This window comes from Salvelinus fontinalis, chromosome 23 (assembly GCF_029448725.1).
Source record: "Salvelinus fontinalis isolate EN_2023a chromosome 23, ASM2944872v1, whole genome shotgun sequence".
Taxonomy (NCBI): Eukaryota; Metazoa; Chordata; class Actinopteri; order Salmoniformes; family Salmonidae; genus Salvelinus; species Salvelinus fontinalis.
Genome location: NC_074687.1, coordinates 29,143,548 through 29,164,347, shown reverse-complemented (window position 1 = coordinate 29,164,347; position 20,800 = coordinate 29,143,548). Strand labels below are relative to the sequence as shown.

Below are 20,800 nucleotides of genomic sequence, written 5' to 3'. Positions count from 1 at the left end.
ACAGAAATACTCCTCAGAACCCCCCCCCCCCCCCCCCCCCTCTCCCCTCTCAGACGATCCCACAGGTGAAGAAGCCAGATGTGGAGGTCCTGGGCTGGCGTGGTTACACATGGTCTGCAGTTGTGAAGCCTGTTGGACATACTGCCAAATTCCAACAACGTTGGAGGCGGCTTATGGTAGATAAATTAACATTAAATTCTATGGCAACAGCTCTGGTGGACATTCCTGCAGTCAGCATGCCAATTGCACGCTCCCTTCAAAACTTGAGACATCTGTGGCATTGTGTTGTGTGACATTTTAGAGTGAACTTTTATTGTCCCCAGCACAAGGTGCACCTGTGTAATGATCATGCTGTTTAATCAGCTTCTTGATATGCCACACCTGGTGGATGGATTATTTTGGCAAAGGAGAAATACTCACTAACAGGGATATAAGCAAATTTGTGCACAACATTTGAGAGAGATACGCTTTTCATGAAAATGGAACATTTCTGGGATCTTTTATTTCAGCTCATGAAACACTTTACATGTTGCGTTTATATTTTTGTTCAGTGTAGTACAGTCTGCTCTGTTCTACATTTTGAAGTTGAGACTTGAGACATAACGTTAGAAATGTTATGTTCTCGTCTATTACAGTAAAATAAGGTCTCTAAGCATTTCAGTGTCCATATGACCGATTCTGATTTACCAACCCTCAAATGCAAATAGAGAGTTTAAACTGCTTGTTATTAGAGGAAGAACTTATCTTTGTATTTCTTGTGAGAGGCAGGGGGGGCATGGTGTCTGTGTGCACGTGGGAAGGTGCACAGTGCTCACAGCACAGAAGGGGCAAAGGAGACAAGACCAAAAATAACAAAAAATAAAAAACCTTGATTCTTGCATTTGGAACATCGCGCTAAATCATACTTTAAAAAAAATCGAATACATTTTATATATCGCCCAGTCCTACTTCATATTATATCCTGATGCATAGTCATCTTACCCATAAACATATCTACCTCTATCACTCCAGTATCATTGCACATTGGAAATATGGTACTGGAACTGACTCTGTATATAGTATGCTTACTTACATTCTTGTGTTTTTCATATTTTTATGTGTTCTTGTTCCCTTATGTTATTTTTTTGTATTACATTGTTATTAATTACTGCATTGCTGGGTTTTGAGTTTGTAAGAAAGGCATTTCACTGTACTTGTGCATGTGACATTAACACTCAACTTCAGAAGAAATGACTCTGTGTTGTTTTTCTAAAGCAATGTGGCTTGTCTGTTATGATTCACTGTGAATCTATGCAGTGCGTTGAAGTGACTGTGATTGCATGGAGAATGACAAACATTCCCTTTTAACGTCATGAAAATATAATGCAATTACTTCCTAAGACAAACATGCCTGTTTACTTGACATGGCAATCATTAGTTGTGAGAAGGTTAGTCACATTTATACAATGCTTTCAGAAGGTATGCAAACATACCCCTTAACGTTTTCCACATTTTGTTGTTACAGCCTGAATTCAAAATGGATTAAGTTGATATTTTTTTCTCTGACCCCTCTACACACACTAACCCATAATGAAAACATGTCATTAGACATTTGAGCAAATGTATAGAAAATTAAATACAGAAATGTCTCATTTACATAAGTATTCACACACCTGAGTCAATACGTGTTAGAATCACCTTTGGCAGTGATTAGAGCTCTGAGTCTTTCTGGGTAAGTCTCTAAGAGCTTTGTATACCTGGATTGTACAATATTTGCACATTATTATTTTTTAAATGCTTGAAGCTCTGTTGAGTTGGTTGTCGATCATTGCTAGGAAGCCATTTTGAAATATTGACATAGATTTAAGTCAAAACTGTGACTAGGCCACTCAGGAACATTTGTCTTGGTAAGCATCTCCAGTGTATATTTGGCCTTGTGTTTTAGGTTGTTGTTCTGCTGAAAGGTGAATTTGTCTCCAAGTGTCTGTTGGAACCAGGTTTCCTCTAGGACTTTGCCTGTGCTTAGGTCTATTTCGTTTATTTTTATCCTGAAAAACTCCTTAGTCCTTGCCCATGACAAACATACCCATAACATGATGCAGACACCACCATGCTTGAAAATGAAGAGTGGTACTCAGTGATGTGTGGTGTTGGATTTGCCCCAAAAATAACGCTTTGTATTCAGGACATAAAGTACATTTATTTGCCACGTTTGTTTGCAGATTTACTTTGGTGCATGATTTGGAATATTTTTATTCCATATAGGCTTGCTTCTTTTCACTCTGTCATTTAGGTTAGTGTTGTGGAGTAACTACAATGTTGTTGATGAATACTCAGTTTTCTCCTATGACAGCCATTAAACTCTGTAACTGTTTTAAAGTCACCATTGACATCATGGTGAAATCCCCTCCTTTCCGGCAAATGAGTTCAGAGTCCTGTATCGCTGTAGTACTGGTGGATTGATACACCACCCAAAGGGTAATTAATAACTTCACCATGCTCAAAGGATATTCAATGTCTCCTTTTTTTCCTCATTTACCAATAGGTGCCCTATTGTGTAGGTGCCCTATTGTGGATGAATCAGTGTTTGAAATGCACAACTCCACTGTGTGACCTTACAGATAATTGTATGTGTGGGATACAGAAATTAGGTAGTCATTCAAAAATCATGTTAAACACTATTATTGCACACAGAGTCCTTGCAACTTATTATGTGACTTGTTAAGCAAATGTTTACTTCTGAACTTATTTAGTCTTGCGATAACAAAGGGGTTGAATACTTTCTGACTCAAGACATTTCAGGTTTTAATTTTTAACTAATTTGACATTAGGGGTTTTCTGTATAGGCCAGTAACAAAAAATCTAAATATAAAATTCAGGCTGTATGTCACGTTCCTGACCTGTTTTCTTGTTTTTGTATGTGTTTAGTTGGTCAGGGCGTGAGTTGGGGTGGGCATTCTATGTTATGTGTTTCTATGTTTAGGTTCATTGTCATTTAGCCTGATATGGTTCTCAATCAGGGACAGGTGTTTTACGTTTCCTCTGATTGAGAACCATATTAAGGTAGATTGTTCACACTGTTTGTTTGTGGGTGGTTGTCTTCCGTGTCCGTATGTCTACCACACGGGACTGTTTCGTTTGTTGTTCATGTATGTAGTCTGTTCCTGTTCGTGCGTTCTTCGTCTATTGTAAGTTCTCAAGTCAGGTCTGTCTACATCGTTTATTTGTTTTGTAGTCTGTTAAAGTGTTTGTGTTTCGTCTTACTTTATTAAAACTCATTATGTCAAACTATCACGCTGCGCATTGGTCCTCTGATCCTTCTTGCCTCTCCTCGTCTGAGGAGGACGAAGTAGACGATCGTTACACTGTAACACAACAAAATGTGGAAAAAGTCAAGAGGAGTGAAAACTTGTAACGATCGTCTGTGGTGGTAGAAGGATCGGACCAAAGCACAGCATGGTAAGTGTTCATGTCTTTTTAATAAACGAAACTGAACACTGGAACAAAACAATAAACGAAGTGAACAAACGAAACAGTACCGTGTGGCGACAAACACTAACACGGAAGACTTACACCCACGAACCAAAAGACAAAACAGGTTACCTAAATATGGTTCCCAATCAGAGACAATGAGAAACACCTGCCTCTGATTGAGAACCATATCAGACCAAACGACAAACCCAACATAGAAACACAAAACATAGATAACCCACCCAACTCACGCCCTGACCACACTAAAACAAAGAATACAAAAGAACTATGGTCAGAACGTTACAAAACTTTATGAAGGCACTGTACACTTTGGTTGGAGTCATGAAAACTCGCTTTTCAACCACTCCACAAATTTCTTGTTAACAAACTATAGTTTTGGCAAGTCGGTTAGGACATCTACTTTGTGCATGACACAAGTAGTTTTTCCAACAACTGTTTACAGATAGATTATTTAACTTGTAATTCACTATATCACAATTCCAGTGGGTCAGAAGTTTACATACACTAAGTTGACTGTGCCTTTAAACAGCTTGGAAATTTTCAGAAAATTATGTCATGGCTTTGGAAGCTTCTGATAGACTAATTGACATCATTTGAGTCAATTGGAGGTGTACCTGTGGATGTATTTCAAGGCCAACCTTCAAACTCAGTGCCTATTTGCTTGACATCATGGGAAAATCAAACAAAATCAGCCAAGACCTCATAAAAAAAATGGCATACCTCCACAAGTCTGGTTCATCCTTGGGAGCAATTTCAGAAAGGCCTGAAGGTTCCACGTTCATCTGTACAAACAGTAGCACGCAAGTATAAACACCATGGGAACATGCAGCCGTCATATCGCTCAGGAAGGTGACGTGTTCTGTCTCCTAGAGATTAACGTACTTTGGTGCGAAAAGTGCGCATCAATCCCAATACAACAGCAAAGGACCTTGTGAAGATGCTGAAGGAAACAGGTACAAAAGTATCTATATCTACAGTAAAACGAGTCCTATATCGACATAATCTGAAAGGCCACTCAGCAAGGAAGAAGCCACAGCTCCAAAACCATCATAAAAAAGCCGGACTATGGTTTGCAACTGCACATGGGGAGAAAGATCGTTCTTTTTGGAGAAATGTCCTCTGGTCTGATGAAACAAAAAAAACTGTTTGGCCATAATGACCATCGTTATGTTTGGAGGAAAAAGAGGGAGGCTTGCAAGCGAAGAACACCATGCCAACCGTGAAGCACGGAGGTGGCAGCATCATGTTGTGGGGGTGCTTTGCTGCAGGAGGGACTGGTGCACTTCACAAAATAGATGGCATCATGAGGCGGGAAAGTTATGTGGATTTATTGAAGATACATCTCAAGACATCAGTCAGGAAGTTAAAGCTTGGTTGCAAATGGGTCTTCCAAATGGACAATGACCCCAAGCATACTTCCAACGTTGTGTCAAAATGGCTTAAGGATAACAAAGTCAAGGTATTGGAGTGGCCATCACAAAGCCCTGACCTCAATCCTATAGAAAATTTGTGGGCAGAACTGAAAAAGCGTGTGCGAGCAAGGAGGCCTACAAACCTGACTCAGTTACACCAGCTCTGTCAGTCGGAATGGGCCAAAATTCACCTTATTGTGGGAAGCTTGTGGAAGGCTATCTGAAACATTTGACCCAAGTTAAACAATTTAAAGGCAACGCTACCAAATACTAATCGAGTGTATGTAAACTTCTGACCCACTGGGAATGTGATGAAAGAAATAAAAGCTGAAATAAATCATTCTCTCTACTATTATTCTGATGTTTCACATTCTTAAAATAAAGTGGTGATCCTAAAACAGGGAATTTTTACGAGGATTAAATGTCAGGAATTGTGAAAAACTGAGTTTAAATATATTTGGCTAAGGTGTATGTAAACTTCCGACTGTACATGCATGCACTCACGGATGTCAGGATTTTGCTGTTGACGTGGCATGTGTTTTGAGGGATGATGGTGTAGGAGTAGAGTTTGTGTGCAAGACCGTCGGGGGAGCAGGGAGCTGAGTGTGATTGGTTATAAGGAGCAAGCATTTTTCTGGGCTCCTCTCTCTTTAATTGGTGAGACATGGCTACAGCTGTTTCTGGTGAAGGAGAGAGCAGAGGGTCTGTCAGCCCGGGGCAGTGGTGTGGAAACAAAAATAAATTGGGGAGTTTGGTGATAGCTGATAGCAGCACAGCATGAGGCGCAATGTTTACAGAATATGTTCTGACACCACCCTCCATTTTATTGTGCTGTTTAGATCATTTTCTTTCTTTCATGGAGAGGAATGCTATTCTTTTACTTTTTGCTTCTGGAAAGGTTTGGTGGATATGGTCTACTCTTCCCACTGTTAAGAGGATCTCTGAAAAGGAATTGAAATGAGAGTAAACTTTGTTCAATCTTGCTTGTGGTAGTTTTAGTTACGCTGTAACTTCCCAAACAATTAATACTGACTGAGGGGGCATATTTTTCCATCATCATATTTTGATGGGAGAATGGGTTTTAATTGGCTAAAGAAAAAACAAAAAAACAATTATGTTTATGAGTATAGTGAGGCCTTGACTTCCTTTTCAATTTGATTGTGGAACATACAGTGCATTCAGAAACTATTCAGATCCCTTACCTTTTTCTACATTTTGTTACGTTACAGTCTCATTCTAAAATGGGTTAAATACAAAAAAATGACATTTATTAAAAATTAAAAAAACAGAAATACCTTGTTTACATAAGTATTCAAACCGTTTGCTATGAGACTAGAAATTGAGCTCAGGGGCATGGCCAAGCACAACTCCAACACCATCATTAATTGTCCCAGCGTCGCCCGGGTTAGGGTTTGGCCGGGGTAGGCCGTCATTGTAAATAAGAATTTGTTCTTAACTGACTTGCCTAGTTAAATAAAGGAAAATAAATAAATAAAAATAAATAAAATAACATTTGCTGATGACACAACAGTGGTAGGCCTGATCACCGACAATGATGATACAGCCTATAGGGAGGAAGTTAGAGACTTCCTATTGTGGTCCCGTGTGACTCAGTTGGTAGAGCATGGCGCTTGCAACGCCAGGGTTGTGGGTTCAATCAATCAATCAATTTTATTTTATATAGCCCTTCGTACATCAGATAATATCTCGAAGTGCTGTACAGAAACCCAGCCTAAAACCCCAAACAGCTAGAATGCAGGTGTAGAAGCACGGTGGCTAGGAAAAACTCCCTAGAAAGGCCAAAACCTAGGAAGAAACCTAGAGAGGAACCAGGCTATGAGGGGTGGCCAGTCCTCTTCTGGCTGTGCCGGGTGGAGATTATAACAGAACTATGCCAAGATGTTCAAAAATGTTCATAAGTGACAAGCATGGTCAAATAATAATCATGAATAATTTTCAGTTGGCTTTTCATAGCTGATCATTAAGAGTTGAAAAACAACAGGTCTGGGACAGGTGGCGGTTCCATAACCGCAGGCAGAACAGCTGAAACTGGAATAGCAGCAAGGCCAGGCGGACTGGGGACAGCAAGGAGTCACCACGGGCGGCAGTCCCGATGCATGGTCCTAGGGCCCAGGTCCTCCGAGAGAAAGAAAGAGAGAAGGAGAAAATTAGAGAGAGCCAAGATTTTCAAAATGTTCATAAATGACAAGCATGGTCAAATAATAATCAGGAATAAATCTCAGTTGGCTTTTCATAGCCGATCATTAAGAGTTGAAAACAGCAGGTCTGGGACAGGTAGGGGTTCCATAACCGCAGGCAGAAGAGTTGAAACTGGAATAGCAGCAAGGCCAGGCGGACTGGGGGCAGCAAGGAGTCACCACGGCCGGTAGTCCCGACGTATGGTCCTAGGGCTCAGGTCCTCCGAGAGAAAGAGAGGAGAAAATTAGAGAGAGCCAAGATTTTCAAAATGTTCATAAATGACAAGCATGGTCAAATAATAATCAGGAATAAATCTCAGTTGGCTTTTCATAGCCGATCATTAAGAGTTGAAAACAGCAGGTCTGGGACAGGTAGGGGTTTCGTAACCGCAGGCAGAAACAGTTGAAACTGGAATAACAGCAAGGCCGGGCGGACTGGGGACAGCAAGGTGTCAGCATGCCCGGTAGTCCTGACGTATGGTCCTAGGGCTCAGGTTCTCAGAGAGAAAGAGAGAACGAGAGAATTAGAGAGAGCATACTTAAATTCACACAGGACACTGGATAAGACAGGAGAAGTATTCCAGGTATAACCAACAGACCCTAGCCCCCCGACACATAAACTACTGCAGCATAAATACTGGAGGCTGAGACAGGAGCGGTCAGGAGACACTGTGGCCCCATCCGAAGAAACCCCCGGACAGGGCCAAACAGGAAGGATATAACCCCACCCACTCTGCCAAAGCACAGCCCCCACACCACTAGAGGGATATCCTCAACCACCAACTTACAATCCTGAGACAAGGCCGAGTATAGCCCACAAAGGTCTCCATCACAGCACAACCAAGGGGGGGCGCCAACCCAGACAGGAAGTTCACGTCAGTAACTCAACCCACTCAAGTGACGCACCCCTCCTAGGGACGGCATGAAAGAGCACCAGCAAGCCAGTGACTCAGCCCCAGTAACAGGGTTAGAGGCAGAGAATCCCAGTGGAGAGAGGGGAACCGGCCCTGGAGAGACAGCAAGGGCGGTTCGTTGCTCCAGAGCCTTTCCGTTCACCTTCACACTCCTGGGCCAGACTACACTCAATCATATGACCTACTGAAGAGATAAGTCTTCAGTAAAGACTTAAAGGTTGAGACTGAGTCTGCGTCTCTCACATGGGTAGGCAGACTGTTCCATAAAAATGGAGATCTATAGGAGAAAGCCCTGCCTCCAGCTGTTTACTTAGAAATTTTAGGGACAATTAGGAGGCCTGCGTCTTGTGACCGTAGCGTACGTGTAGGTATGTACGGCAGGACCAACTCGGAAAGATAGGTAGGAGCAAGCCCATGTAATGCTTTAAAGGTTAACAGTAAAACCTTGAAATCAGCCCTTGCCTTAACGGGAAGCCAGTGTAGGGAAGCTAGCACTGGAGTAATATGATCAAATTTCTTGGTTCTAGTCAGGATTCTAGCAGCCGTATTTAGCACTAACTGAAGTTTATTTAGTGCTTTATCCGGGTAGCCGGAAAGTAGAGCATTGCAGTAGTCTAACCTAGAAGTAACAAATGCATGGATTAATTTTTCTGCATCATTTTTGGACAGAAAATTTCTGATTTTTGCAATGTTACGTAGATGGAAAAAAGCTGTCCTTGAAACAGTCTTGATATGTTCGTCAAAAGAGAGATCAGGGTCAAGAGTAACGCCGAGGTCCTTCACAGTTTTATTTGAGACGACTTTACAACCATCAAGATGAATTGTCAGATTTAACAGAAGATCTCTTTGTTTCTTGGGACCTAGAACAAGCATCTCTGTTTTGTCCGAGTTTAAAAGTAGAAAGTTTTCAGCCATCCACTTCCTTATGTCTGAAACACAGGCTTCTAGCGAGGGCAATTTTGGGGCTTCACCATGTTTCATTGAAATGTACAGCTGTGTGTCATCCGCATAGCAGTGAAAGTTAACATTATGTTTTCGAATAACATCCCCAAGAGGTAAAATATATAGTGAAAACAATAGTGGTCCTAAAACGGAACCTTGAGGAACACCGAAATGTACAGTTGATTTGTCAGAGGACAGACCATTCACAGAGACAAACTGATATCTTTCCGACAGGTAAGATCTAAACCAGGCCAGAACTTGTCCGTGTAGACCAATTTGGGTTTCCAGTCTCTCCAAAAGAATGTGGTGATCGATGGTGTCAAAGGCAGCACTAAGGTCTAGTAGCACGAGGACAGATGCAGAGCCTCGGTCTGACGCCATTAAAAGGTCATTTACCACCTTCACAAGTGCAGTCTCAGTGCTATGATGGGGTCTAAAACCAGACTGAAGCATTTCGTATACATTGTTTGTCTTCAGAAAGGCAGTGAGTTGCTGCGCAACAGCTTTTTCTAAAATTTTTGAGAGGAATGGAAGATTCGATATAGGCCGATAGTTTTTTATATTTTCCGGGTCAAGGTTTGGCTTTTTCAAGAGAGGCTTTATCACTGCCACTTTTAGTGAGTTTGGTACACATCCGGTGGATAGAGAGCTGTTTATTATGTTCAACATAGGAGGGCCAAGCACAGGAAGCAGCTCCTTCAGCAGTTTAGTAGGAATAGGATCCAGTATGCAGCTTGAAGGTTTAGAGGCCATGATTATTTTCATCATTGTGTCAAGAGATATAGTACTAAAACACTTAAGTGTCTCTCCCGATCCCAGGCCCTCGCAGAGCTGTGCAGATCCAGGACAGCTAAGCCCTGGAGGAATACGCAGATTCAAAGAGGAGTCCGTAATTTGCTTTCTAATGGTCATGATCTTTTCCTCAAAGAAGTTCATGAATTTATTACTGCTGAAGTGAAAGCCATCCTCTCTTGGGGAATGCTGCTTTTTAGTTAGCTTTGCAACAGTATCAAAAAGAAATTTTGGATTGTTCTTATTTTCCTCAATTAAGTTGGAAAAGTAGGATGATCGAGCAGCAGTGAGGGCTCTTCGGTACTGCACGGTACTGTCTTTCCAAGCTAGTCGGAAGACTTCCAGTTTTGTGTGGCGCCATTTCCGTTCCAATTTCCTGGAAGCTTGCTTCAAAGCTCGGGTATTTTCTGTATACCAGGGAGCTAGTTTCTTATGACAAATGTTTTTCGTTTTTAGGGGTGCAACTGCATCTAGGGTATTGCGCAAGGTTAAATTGAGTAGTCAAGGACCATATCACCTCAATTCCCACGGGGGGACCAGGGTTCAATTCCCACGGGGGGACCAGGATGAATATGTATGAACTTTCCAATTTGTAAGTCGCTCTGGATAAGAGCGTCTGCTTAATGACGTAAATGTATTGGGTCAGTAAGCAAATTGGAGTGGGTCTAGGGTGTCAGGTAGGGTGGAGGTGATATGGTCCTTGACTAGTCTCTCAAAGCACTTCATGATGACGGAAGTGAGTGCTACGGGGCGGTAGTCGTTTAGCTCAGTTACCTTAGTTTTCTTGGGAACAGGAACAATGGTGGCCCTCTTGAAGCATGTGGGAACAGCAGACTGGGATAAGGATTGATTGAATATGTCCGTAAACACACCAGCCAGCTGGTCTGCGCATACTCTGAGGACGCGGCTGGCAATGCCGTCTGGGCCTGCAGCCTTGCGAGGGTTAACACGTTTAAATGTTTTACTCACCTCGGCTGCAGTGAAGGAGAGCCCGCTTGTTGTGGTAGCGGGCTGTGTCAGTGGCACTGTATTGTCCTCAAAGCGAGCAAAAAAGTTATTTAGTCTGTCTGGGAGCAAGACATCCTGGTCCGCGACGGGGCTGGTTTTCTTTTTGTAATCCGTGATCGACTGTAGACCCTGCCACATACTTCTTGTGTCTGAGCTGTTGAATTGCGACTCTACTTTGTCTCTATACTGGCACTTAGCTTGTTTGATTGCCTTGCGGAGGGAATAGCTACACTGTTTGTATTCGGTCATGTTTCCGGTCACCTTGCCCTGGTTAAAAGCAGTGGTTCGCGCTTTAAGTTTCACGCGAATGCTGCCATCAATCCACGGTTTCTGGTTTGGGAATGTTTTAATCGTTGCTGTGGGTATTACGTCGCCGATGCACTTTCTAATGAACTCGCTCACCGAATCAGCTTATTCGTCAATGTTGTTGTTGGACGCAATGCGGAAGATATCCCAATCCACGTGATCGAAGCAGTCTTGAAGCGTGGAATCAGATTGGTCGGACCAGCATTGAACAGACCTGAGCGCGGGAGCTTCTTGTTTTAGTTTCTGTTTGTAGGCTGGAAGCAACAAAATGGAGTCGTGGTCAGCTTTTCCGAAAGGAGGTCAGGGGAGGGCCTTATATGCATCGCGGAAGTTAGAATAACAATGATCCAGGGTTTTACCAGCCCTGGTAGCACAATCGATATGCTGATAGAATTTAGGGAGTTTTGTTTTCAGATTAGCTTTGTTAATTTGGGCTGCAAGCCCGACGTCGGAACGAAAATGACAACAGCTGCAGGGCGCGAAATTCAAAATCTATTTTTTTTAAATATTTAACTTTCACACATTAACAAGTCCAATACAGCATTTGAAAGATAAACATCTTGTCAATCCAGCCAACATGTCCGATTTTTTTAATGTTTTACAGAGAAAACACCACATATATTTATGTTAGCTCACCACCAAATACAAAAGTGGACAGACACGTATGAATATGATTATGATGTATGAATTATGATTCAAGTAGCATGCACAAGCCAACCGAAATAAACTAAAACCAACCTAAAGAACCCAGAAAAAACTACCTCAGATGACAGTCATATAACATGTTACACAATAAATCTATGTTTTGTTCATAAAAAGTGCATATTTTAGCTATAAATCAGTTTTACATTGATGCTACCATAAATGCTACCACATAGCTACAGTCTGAATCCAGACGGGAGTAGCCAGAGAAAATACATACACCAACGTCGACTACTAATTACACCTCATAAAACATTTCAGAAAAACATATGGTGGATAGCTAATGAAAGACAGATATCGTGTGAATAAAGCCAATATTTCCGATTTTTGAAGTGTTTTACAGCGAAAACACAATATATTGTTATATTAGCTAACAACATAAGCTAGCATAAGGCAGCATTGATTCTAGTGAAGCGCTAGCCTAGCACAGTTAGCACAGTTAGCATACAACAGTTCGACAGAATATGAAAAAGCATCCCAAATTGGGTCCTTATCTTTGTTGATATTCCATAAGAATGTTGTAACGGGGTCCAATGTCCAGTACAGTCTTTAGTTGGGTTCCAGAACGAAATATTTCCCTCTTTGGTTAGCAAGCACCACGGCTATGCGGCGCTAAACTTTCTGTCTTCAAAACATTCTTCCAAAACATCACGTCTAAAGTCCAGAATAAATTGCAATAATATAATTAAAGTATATTGAAAAAACATACTTTAGGATGATTTTGTGACATGTATCAAATAATATCGAAGTCAGAGATCATATTCACCGTTATCGACCTTCTTCCAGTAGCCGAGACCAAATTCTGCTTCGCGCCCGGATTTTTTTTTTAACTGCGCAGGTCTCACAAGAAGGTGTGGTATTCAGTCCATGGACGAGATATTCGACTCCTTTCAATTCTCACTTCCGCATTACACCCTGATGAAGACGTATGACGTGTTTCTACGGTCCTAAGTGTAATGACCTTTTATAGACAAGGTCTTAAAGAGACACATCGCATTTTGGAAATCTCAATTCGGCTGGGAAAATGGCTGTAAAAATATTTCTGTTCGACTTAGAGAAATAATTCAAACCCTTTTAGAAACTATAGACTGTTATCTATCCAACAGTAGTAAATATATGCATATTGTAAAATAAAAAATTTCTTAAGAGGCCGTTTGAAAATGTGCACATATTTTCCAGTTTTTTCAATATTCACCCTGCAGCCTGAAGAAGTTAAAATCCCTGGCTACAATGAATGCAGCCTCAGGATGTGTGGTTTCCAGTTTACATAGAGTCAGATAAAGTTCGTTCAGGGCCATCGATGTGTCTGCTTGGGGGGGAATATATACGGCTGTGATTATAACTGAAGAGAATTCCCTTGGTAGATAATGCGGTCGACATTTGATTGTGAGGAATTCTAAGTCAGGTGAACAGAATGACTTGAGTTCCTGTATGTTGTTATTATCCCACCACGTCTCGTTAATCATAAGGCATACCCCCCCCCCGCCCCTCTTCTTACCAGAAAGATGTTTGTTTCTGTTGGCGCGATGCGTGAAGAAACCAGCTGGCTGAACCGACTCCGTTAGCGTCTCTCGAGTGAGCCATGTTTCCGTGAAGCAAATCAAAGTTACAGTCTCTGTTATCTCTCAGGATAGCTAACCTTGCTCGGATTTCATCAACCTTGTTGTCAAGAGACTGGACATTGGCGAGTAGTATGCTAGGGAGTGGAGCGCGATGTGCCCGTCTCCGAAGCCTGACCAGAAAACCGCTTCGTTTGCCCCTTTCACGGCGTCGTTGTTTAGGGTCGCCGGCTGGGATCCGATCCATTGTACTGGGTAGAAGGCAAAACACAGGATCCGCTTCGGGAGAGTCATATTCCTGGTCGTAATGATAGTGAGTTGACGTTGCTCTTATATTCAGTAGTTCCTCCCGACTGTATGTAATGAAACCTAAGATTACCTGGGGTACCAATGTAAGAAATAACACATAAAAAAACAAAATACTGCATAGTTTCCTAGGAACGCGAAACAAGGCGGCGATCTCTGTCGGCGCTGGAAGTAGTCAGGGTCTAGGGAAAGATTAATGGAGCAAAGTACAGAGATCCTTGATGAAAACCTGGTCCAGAGCAATCAGTACCTCAGACTGGGGCGAAGGTTCCCCTTCCAACAGGACAATGACCCTAAGCACACAGCCAAGACAATGCAGGAGTGGCTTCGGGACAAGACTCTGAATGTCCTTGAGTGGTCCAGCCAGAGCCCGGACTTGAACCCAATCGAACATCTCTGGAGAGATCTGAAAATTGCTGTGTAGCGACGCTCCCCAACCAACCTGACAAAGCTTGAGAGGATTTGCAGAGAAGAATGGGAGAAACTCCCCAAATACAGGGATGCCAAGCTTGTAGTATCATACCCAAGAAGACTCAAGGCTGCAATCACTGCCAAAGGTGATATTTAAAAAAAAATATTTGTATACATTTCCCAGAAAATATGAAATCATGTTTTTGCTTTGCGTGTAACCTGTATTGTGTGTAGATTGATGGAGATTTGTATGTATTTATTTATTTTCGAATAAGCCTGTAACGTAACAAAATGTGGAAAAAGTCAAGGGGTCTGAATACTTTCCGAAGGCACTGTACGTACTTTAAACCCCTCTAAACCCTTTAGATAAATACATCCTCAACAATATGAAACCAAGTGCGCTCTCTCCTCATATTATCTGTTGTTGTATGTTCTCTGCAGTGCAGGCTTTCAAGTTAGGATTGAGTAGGTGAGGAATTGGATGATTGGATGTAACCACTTCCTATTTGAAGATGTGGAGAGCAGTAGGACTGTTATCTTTTCAATCTAATTGTCACTGAAATCACAAAGTGAATGTAAATTCAACTTCTCTATTCGGTCCCTATATCTACAGCATCTTTCATGGTTATTTAATAATCCATGGATAAAAATACAAAAGCAACAATACCTTGATATGTTATGTGTATAATGAGTTGGTAGTCATTGTCTGTTTGATGGAGGTCATGGTACAACCTAAATGTCACCCCACTGTATGAACCTAAGATGTTTTGAAGAGAAACCTGCTTCTTGTGGTTCTAAACAACTATTGTAAACGTTCACAAAATACATTTACAAAGGGGAAAGAAAAAAGACTTCAGATAAGACTTGCAAAGACCATCATGACCGAGGATTATTTTCATACTGTTTGTTTCAACGTAAACTACAAACCTTGTTGTGTCTCCTGAATTCCTAATTGCACTGTATCAGCAACAATCCTAATCCCAGAAACCCATCATTGGTATGCCACATAGAGGCTCACCTGTTCAGGGAGTTGTTTTTCTCGCTGAAGGAGGCTATTTTTCATCCCAGCATGTATCTCGGGGTTCAAAGGTCACCACTATATCTCTCCCGACTTGACTTGTATGGATTAAGTGGGCTCTCTGGCTCCAGCTCCCCTCAGCTCCCTGACTGTCTCGCTCTCTTGTTATCGTCCTCTCTGGCCTGGTGCTGTATGCCTCAGAGAGCCACAATGAAACCATGAGCATGGCAGCCCTGATGCTTCCACATCAATTTAGAGGTTGCAAAATTCCGGTAACTTTCTCAAAATTCCCTGGTTTTCTAGAAATCCTGATTGAAATGTTCTGAGTTTCCTGCCTATTCCGACCTGATTCTGGGAATCTTCCAACCGGGATTTCTGGAAAACCTGGGAATTTGGGGGAAATTACTTATCAATTACTTTCTTTGGAATTCTGCTCATGTAAAGAAAGGAGAATAAACTGAGACTCCCAGTGCCCCGCGTCTAGAGTTTGTATTGTCGCTTTCTTTCCGTCTTTTAAAGAAACCAGATTTGTGAATACATTTTGTCTTCCTTTAATTAGGTATATGGCACTACACATTGAATGGTTGGTTTAAAGCAAAAGCATTTCCAACTAGATACTGTATAAGAGGTGATTCCTTGAACGAACTGGCTATAGACTGCTAACTTAACAGTGGGTATTCGTGGGAGGTTTGTTTAGACAGCCATACAACACTACAATACCAGGATGGCCCTGATACACCATTTCCTTTTCTGTACATGTAGATAGAATCAGGAAATGAATAGTTTAATTGATAAGACTTACAATGATAAGGTTCAATGGACTAACTTTATTTTCATACTATGCCTGCAATTAGACCTTGAGCAATGGGTTTTCTCACAATTCTTCTTGAAGTATCTTTTTTTATTAATGTCATCTCCTTCAATTTGTATACCTGTAGGCTATATACAGTCACTTGCGTTCATTTATAACTGTCCTTGGTAGTTGGCGTTAAAATGCAGTAATTGTGCAGTAATGGTTACAAAACGTTGTGTGGATATGCCTGAATAATAACCATGAATGAATAAGGCACCGGGCATGAATAACCATAAGCTAATATTGTGCTGGTGTGTATAAGCATGACTAGAGTTGCAAAATTCTGGGAACTTTCAATAATTCCCTCCTGTTTCTGGGAATCTTCCGTCCCGGATTTCGGGAAAACCAGGGAATTTATTGACAGTAAAAGGCAGAATACTGTATTCAGAAATCCTCAACAATGATTTACACTCAAGGGCTATCTAATGTGCTTATGTTAAGCATATATTTACTGTTATTTCTCTTCCTGGAACCTGTGTTCAATTGGTTAGAGTGTGGTGCTAGCAACGCAAAGGTTACGGGTTCAAGTCCTGCAGGCATCACATACCCCTATTATGCCAACTATGTATTCACTCATTCTACTGTAAGTCACTTTGAATATAAGCATCTGCTAAGTGGCATATTTATACAAATGTCTATATCATCTTCATACAGGATGCTGTTCTTCACTGACTATGGGAACGTAGCCAAGGTGGAGCGGTGCCACATGGACGGCACCAACCGAACCAGACTGGTGGATTACAAGACAGAGCAACCTACAGCTGTGGCCCTGGACTTGGTCAAGAAGCTGGTGTACTGGGCAGACTCCTACCTGGATTACATTGAAGTAGTGGATTACAATGGGAAGAACAGGCATGCAGTCATCCAGCGGAGTCAAGTGAGTGTCAAGCTTCATTCTGTTGTTGCTGAGCTGAGCTCTGCTTCTGATGATTGTCTTTTTGAGTTTACAGCTTACATACCACATATATTAGTCTGTGGATGTTTATATGGATAATATGAGGAAACAATCTGAAATGTGTTTGTCCAATTTTGGCTCAGTGGTTAAGAGCATGGCGCTAGCAAAGCCAAGGTTGTGGGTTCAAATCCTGAAAGCATCCCATACTAACACAAAACTGATATCAAACCTTCCTTAATACAGACTGACAACTACAGTAACATCTTTCTAAAACTAGAGTTGGTTGGGAGGGCATTTCAGGGCAACTGATTATTCCTTTCTTCTAGCTACTATATGACTTTTATCTTGCCCATGTTGCTATAAGGGCACAAGGCGAGATCCATATGCAGACACAGGAGGCAGACGGTTCAGGTCTGATATTTATTATAACACAAGGGGTAGGCACTAGGCAGGTCGGGTACAGGCAACCGTTCATAAACCAGGTCAGAGTTCAAACAGTACAGGGCATTAAACATTCTCGAGGTCAGGACAGGCAGGGGTTCAGTAACCAGGTTCGAGTCAAAACAGAATAAGGCATTAGGCAGGCTCGAGGTCAGGGCAGGAAGAATGGTCAGGCAGGCGGATTCAGTGTCAGGACAGGCAAGGGTCAAAACCACGAGGACTACGAAAAGCAGAGATTGGGAAAAATATGATTTAGGAGATAACCGCTTGTTGACTTGGCAAACTAGATGAACTGGCACAGAGAGACAGAAAACACAGGTATAAATACACCAGGGATGATGAGCGACACCTGGAGGGGGTGGAGACAAGCACAAGGACAGGTGAAACAGATCAGGGCGTGACAGTTACTGTAGAGTAGAGACATGGTATGCATCCCAAATGGCACCATATTCCCTATATACAGTAGTGCACTACTTTTTACCAGAACCCTATAGGCGCTGGTCAAAAGAAATGCACTATATAAGGATAGGGTGTCATTTGTGTTGCAGACAAAAGGTTTGATATGGCTTGAATTTGGATTTCACTGAGATACTGCATGGTTATTCATTAGTGTGGATGAGTTAGAGGATGTGAGATGAGGTCGCTTACAAATGATCCTTAGTCCTTAGTCCTTCTTACAGTACTACACTTTGGAAAAGGATAGGTCTAATTAGGGAATATCATTATTCAAAAGGAGGCTCCTTGAAAGCGACCTACTGTAGTGTGAGGGAGACTCATATTGTAGGCTATAATGATGGAGGGAAAGAAAGAGGCCAAGGCATATGAAATACACCTTATTGTGTGTGCAGGTGTTCTTAGGATAATGATGCCTCTTTCTGTTCATAAATGTGTGGCCTCAGCAGACCTCTGCATATCATCTCCATGACAAATGAAAGACATATTTAACTTTTTCTACTGGCAGACGATGTAGTCTTGCGTCTAAATCCATTTTATTTTTATTCCACTTACATTTCAGCTCATACATCACAGGGTTCAACCCAATACAAAAAATACAATACAATATGCAGGTTGAGTCAAAAATAGGGTTGCAAAGGAAGGGTATATTACTGGAAACTTTCAAAGTTTACCAAAAAACGACCTGAATTTTAAAGGATTTTATGTTACCTATCACAAGACATCTAGTGGCCCTTTAGGGTATTTCAGATTATCACAGATGTCTGTAATTATCTCTGGTCCTGCGTGTGGCCTTCACATGTAAAATATTTGAATAATAAAAAAAAATATTTTCCGAAATATAAACCATAAACTTAGTGAATACCATTGGTATTACCAAGAACTTTGTGAATTCCAAAAATTACACAGCCTTGAAATAGACTGGGTGATATTAATATTAGAAGCAAACTGTGTTCCTAAAAACATGGTTCACTGGTTTCCTGGTTGTTGTTATTCTTGTGCCACATGTTTTTCCGCCCCAGTGTTGAGGTGAGGCCCAGTGGGTTTAGGCTCACTTCCTGTGAACACTACTCACCCAACCCTGTCTTGTGTGTGTGTGTGTGTGCGTGTGCGTGTGCGTGTGTGTGTGCATACACACATGGAGGGTGTCGACATAGTAAATGTAGCATGGAGGGCAAGGCGACAAGGTGAAAAATCTGTCTGTGCTCTGGAGAAAGGCATTTAACCCTAATTCCTTAAGGGTTGTCATTGATGGTAGCAGAACCTGGTTGTGACCCCACACTCCATTTCCGATGGTGTCTCACGGGAGTTGCGATATGCAAAAAAACTAATTTCCAATTCACAAATACGTATTAAAACACACTTGTAGAGGACGAATATGACAAGCAAGATGGCGCCGACAGAGATGGTTGCCTAGCTTCAGGTCCTTAGTAAACTATGCAGTAATGTATAGTAATGTATTTTTATGTATCATTTCTTACATTGTTAGCCCAGAAAATCTCAAGTGTTATTACATACAGGCGGGAAAAACTATTGGATATAAAAGCGACGTCAAGTTAAAAACATTATGACCAGGAATACGACTTTCCGAAGCGGATCCTTTGTTCGGACCTCCACCCTGGACATGGGATCTTATCCCAGAGGCCGACCCAAAACAACGCGGTCGTCGCAGGAGAGGCAGACGGAGCGGCCTACTGGTCAGACTTAGAGGGCGAGCACACCATCCACCGCTTCTGATCATATTACTCGCCAATGTCCAATCTCTAGACAACAAGGTGGACGAAATCAAGGCACGAGTTGCCTCACAGAGAGACATCAGAGATTGTAACATTCTCTGTTTCACCGAAACATGGCTCACTCGAGATATGTTGTCAGTCGGTACAGCCACCCAGTTTCTTCATGCATTGCACTAACAGAAACAAACATCTCTCTGGTAAGAAGGAGGGCAGGGGTGTATGCCTTATGATTAACGACTCATGGTGTAATCATAACAACATACAGGAACTCAAGTCCTTTTGTTCACCTGACTTAAAATTCCTTACATACAAATGCCGACCGCATTGTCTCGCAAGAGAATTCTCTTCGATTATAGTCACAGCCGTGTATATCCCCGCCAAGCAGATACCTTGACGGCCCTGAAAGAACTTCACTGGACTCTATGTAAACTGGAAACCATATATCCTGAGGCTGCATTTATTGTAGCTGTGGATTTTAACAAAGCTAATCAGAGAACAAAGCTTCCTAAATTCTATCAGCATATCAAATGCGCGACACGAGCTGGTAGCATTCTGGACCATTGCTACTCTAACTTCCCTGATGCATACAAAGCCCTTCCCCGCCCTCCCTTTGGCAAATCGAACCATGACTCCATTTTGTTGCTCCCATCCTATAGGCAGAAACTAAAACGGGAAACACCCGTGCTCAGGTCTATCCACCGCTGGTCTGACCAATCTGATTCCACGCTTCAAGATTTGTTCGATCACATGGACTGGGATATGTTCCTGGTAGCCTCAAACAATAACATTGACGTATACGCAGAGTCGGTGTGCGAGTTTATTAGCAAGTGCATCGGAGATGTTGTACCCACTGAGATTATTAAAACCTTCCCTAACTAGAAACCGTGGATTGATGGCAGCATTCGTGCCTGGAAACATGAGCACAATACAAACAGTGTAGTTATTCCCTCCGCAAGGCAATCAAACAAGCAAAGCGTAAGTATAGAGACAAAGTAGAGTCGCAATTCAACGTCTCAAACACGAGACGTATGTGGCAGGGTCTACAGTCAATCACGCATTACAAAAAGAAAACCAGCCTCGTCGCGGACATCAACGTCTTGCTCCCAGACAAATAAAACAACTCCTTTGCTCGCTTTGAGAACAATACAGTGCATGACATGGCCAGCTACCAAGCCTGTGAGCTCTCCTTCTCCGTGGCCAATGTGAGTAAAACATTTAAACGTGTTAACCCTCGCAAGGCTGCCGACCCAGAAGGCATCCCTAGCTGCGTCCTCAGAGCATGCGCAGACCAGCTGGCTGGAGTGTTTACGGACATATTCAATCAGTCCCTATCCCAGTATGCTTTCCCCACATGCTTCAAGATGGCCACCATTGTTCCTGTTC

The 20,800-nt window shown here is 42.1% G+C and overlaps 1 protein-coding gene across 6 annotated transcripts in view; it reads left to right on the top strand.

Annotated features, from left to right (window-relative positions):
* LOC129821085 (low-density lipoprotein receptor-related protein 1B-like) overlaps positions 1-20,800 on the top strand; it is a 458,866-nt gene that overhangs the window by 185,963 nt on the left and 252,103 nt on the right. For all 6 annotated transcript variants that reach the window (XR_008754267.1, XM_055878362.1, XM_055878363.1 and 3 more), the window contains one exon: positions 16,547-16,769. Coding sequence is in view for 5 of the 6 variants with exons in the window: in XM_055878362.1 (XP_055734337.1) it covers positions 16,547-16,769 (223 nt within the window). In the remaining variant the exon portion in view is untranslated. The remainder of the gene's footprint in view (positions 1-16,546; positions 16,770-20,800) is intronic.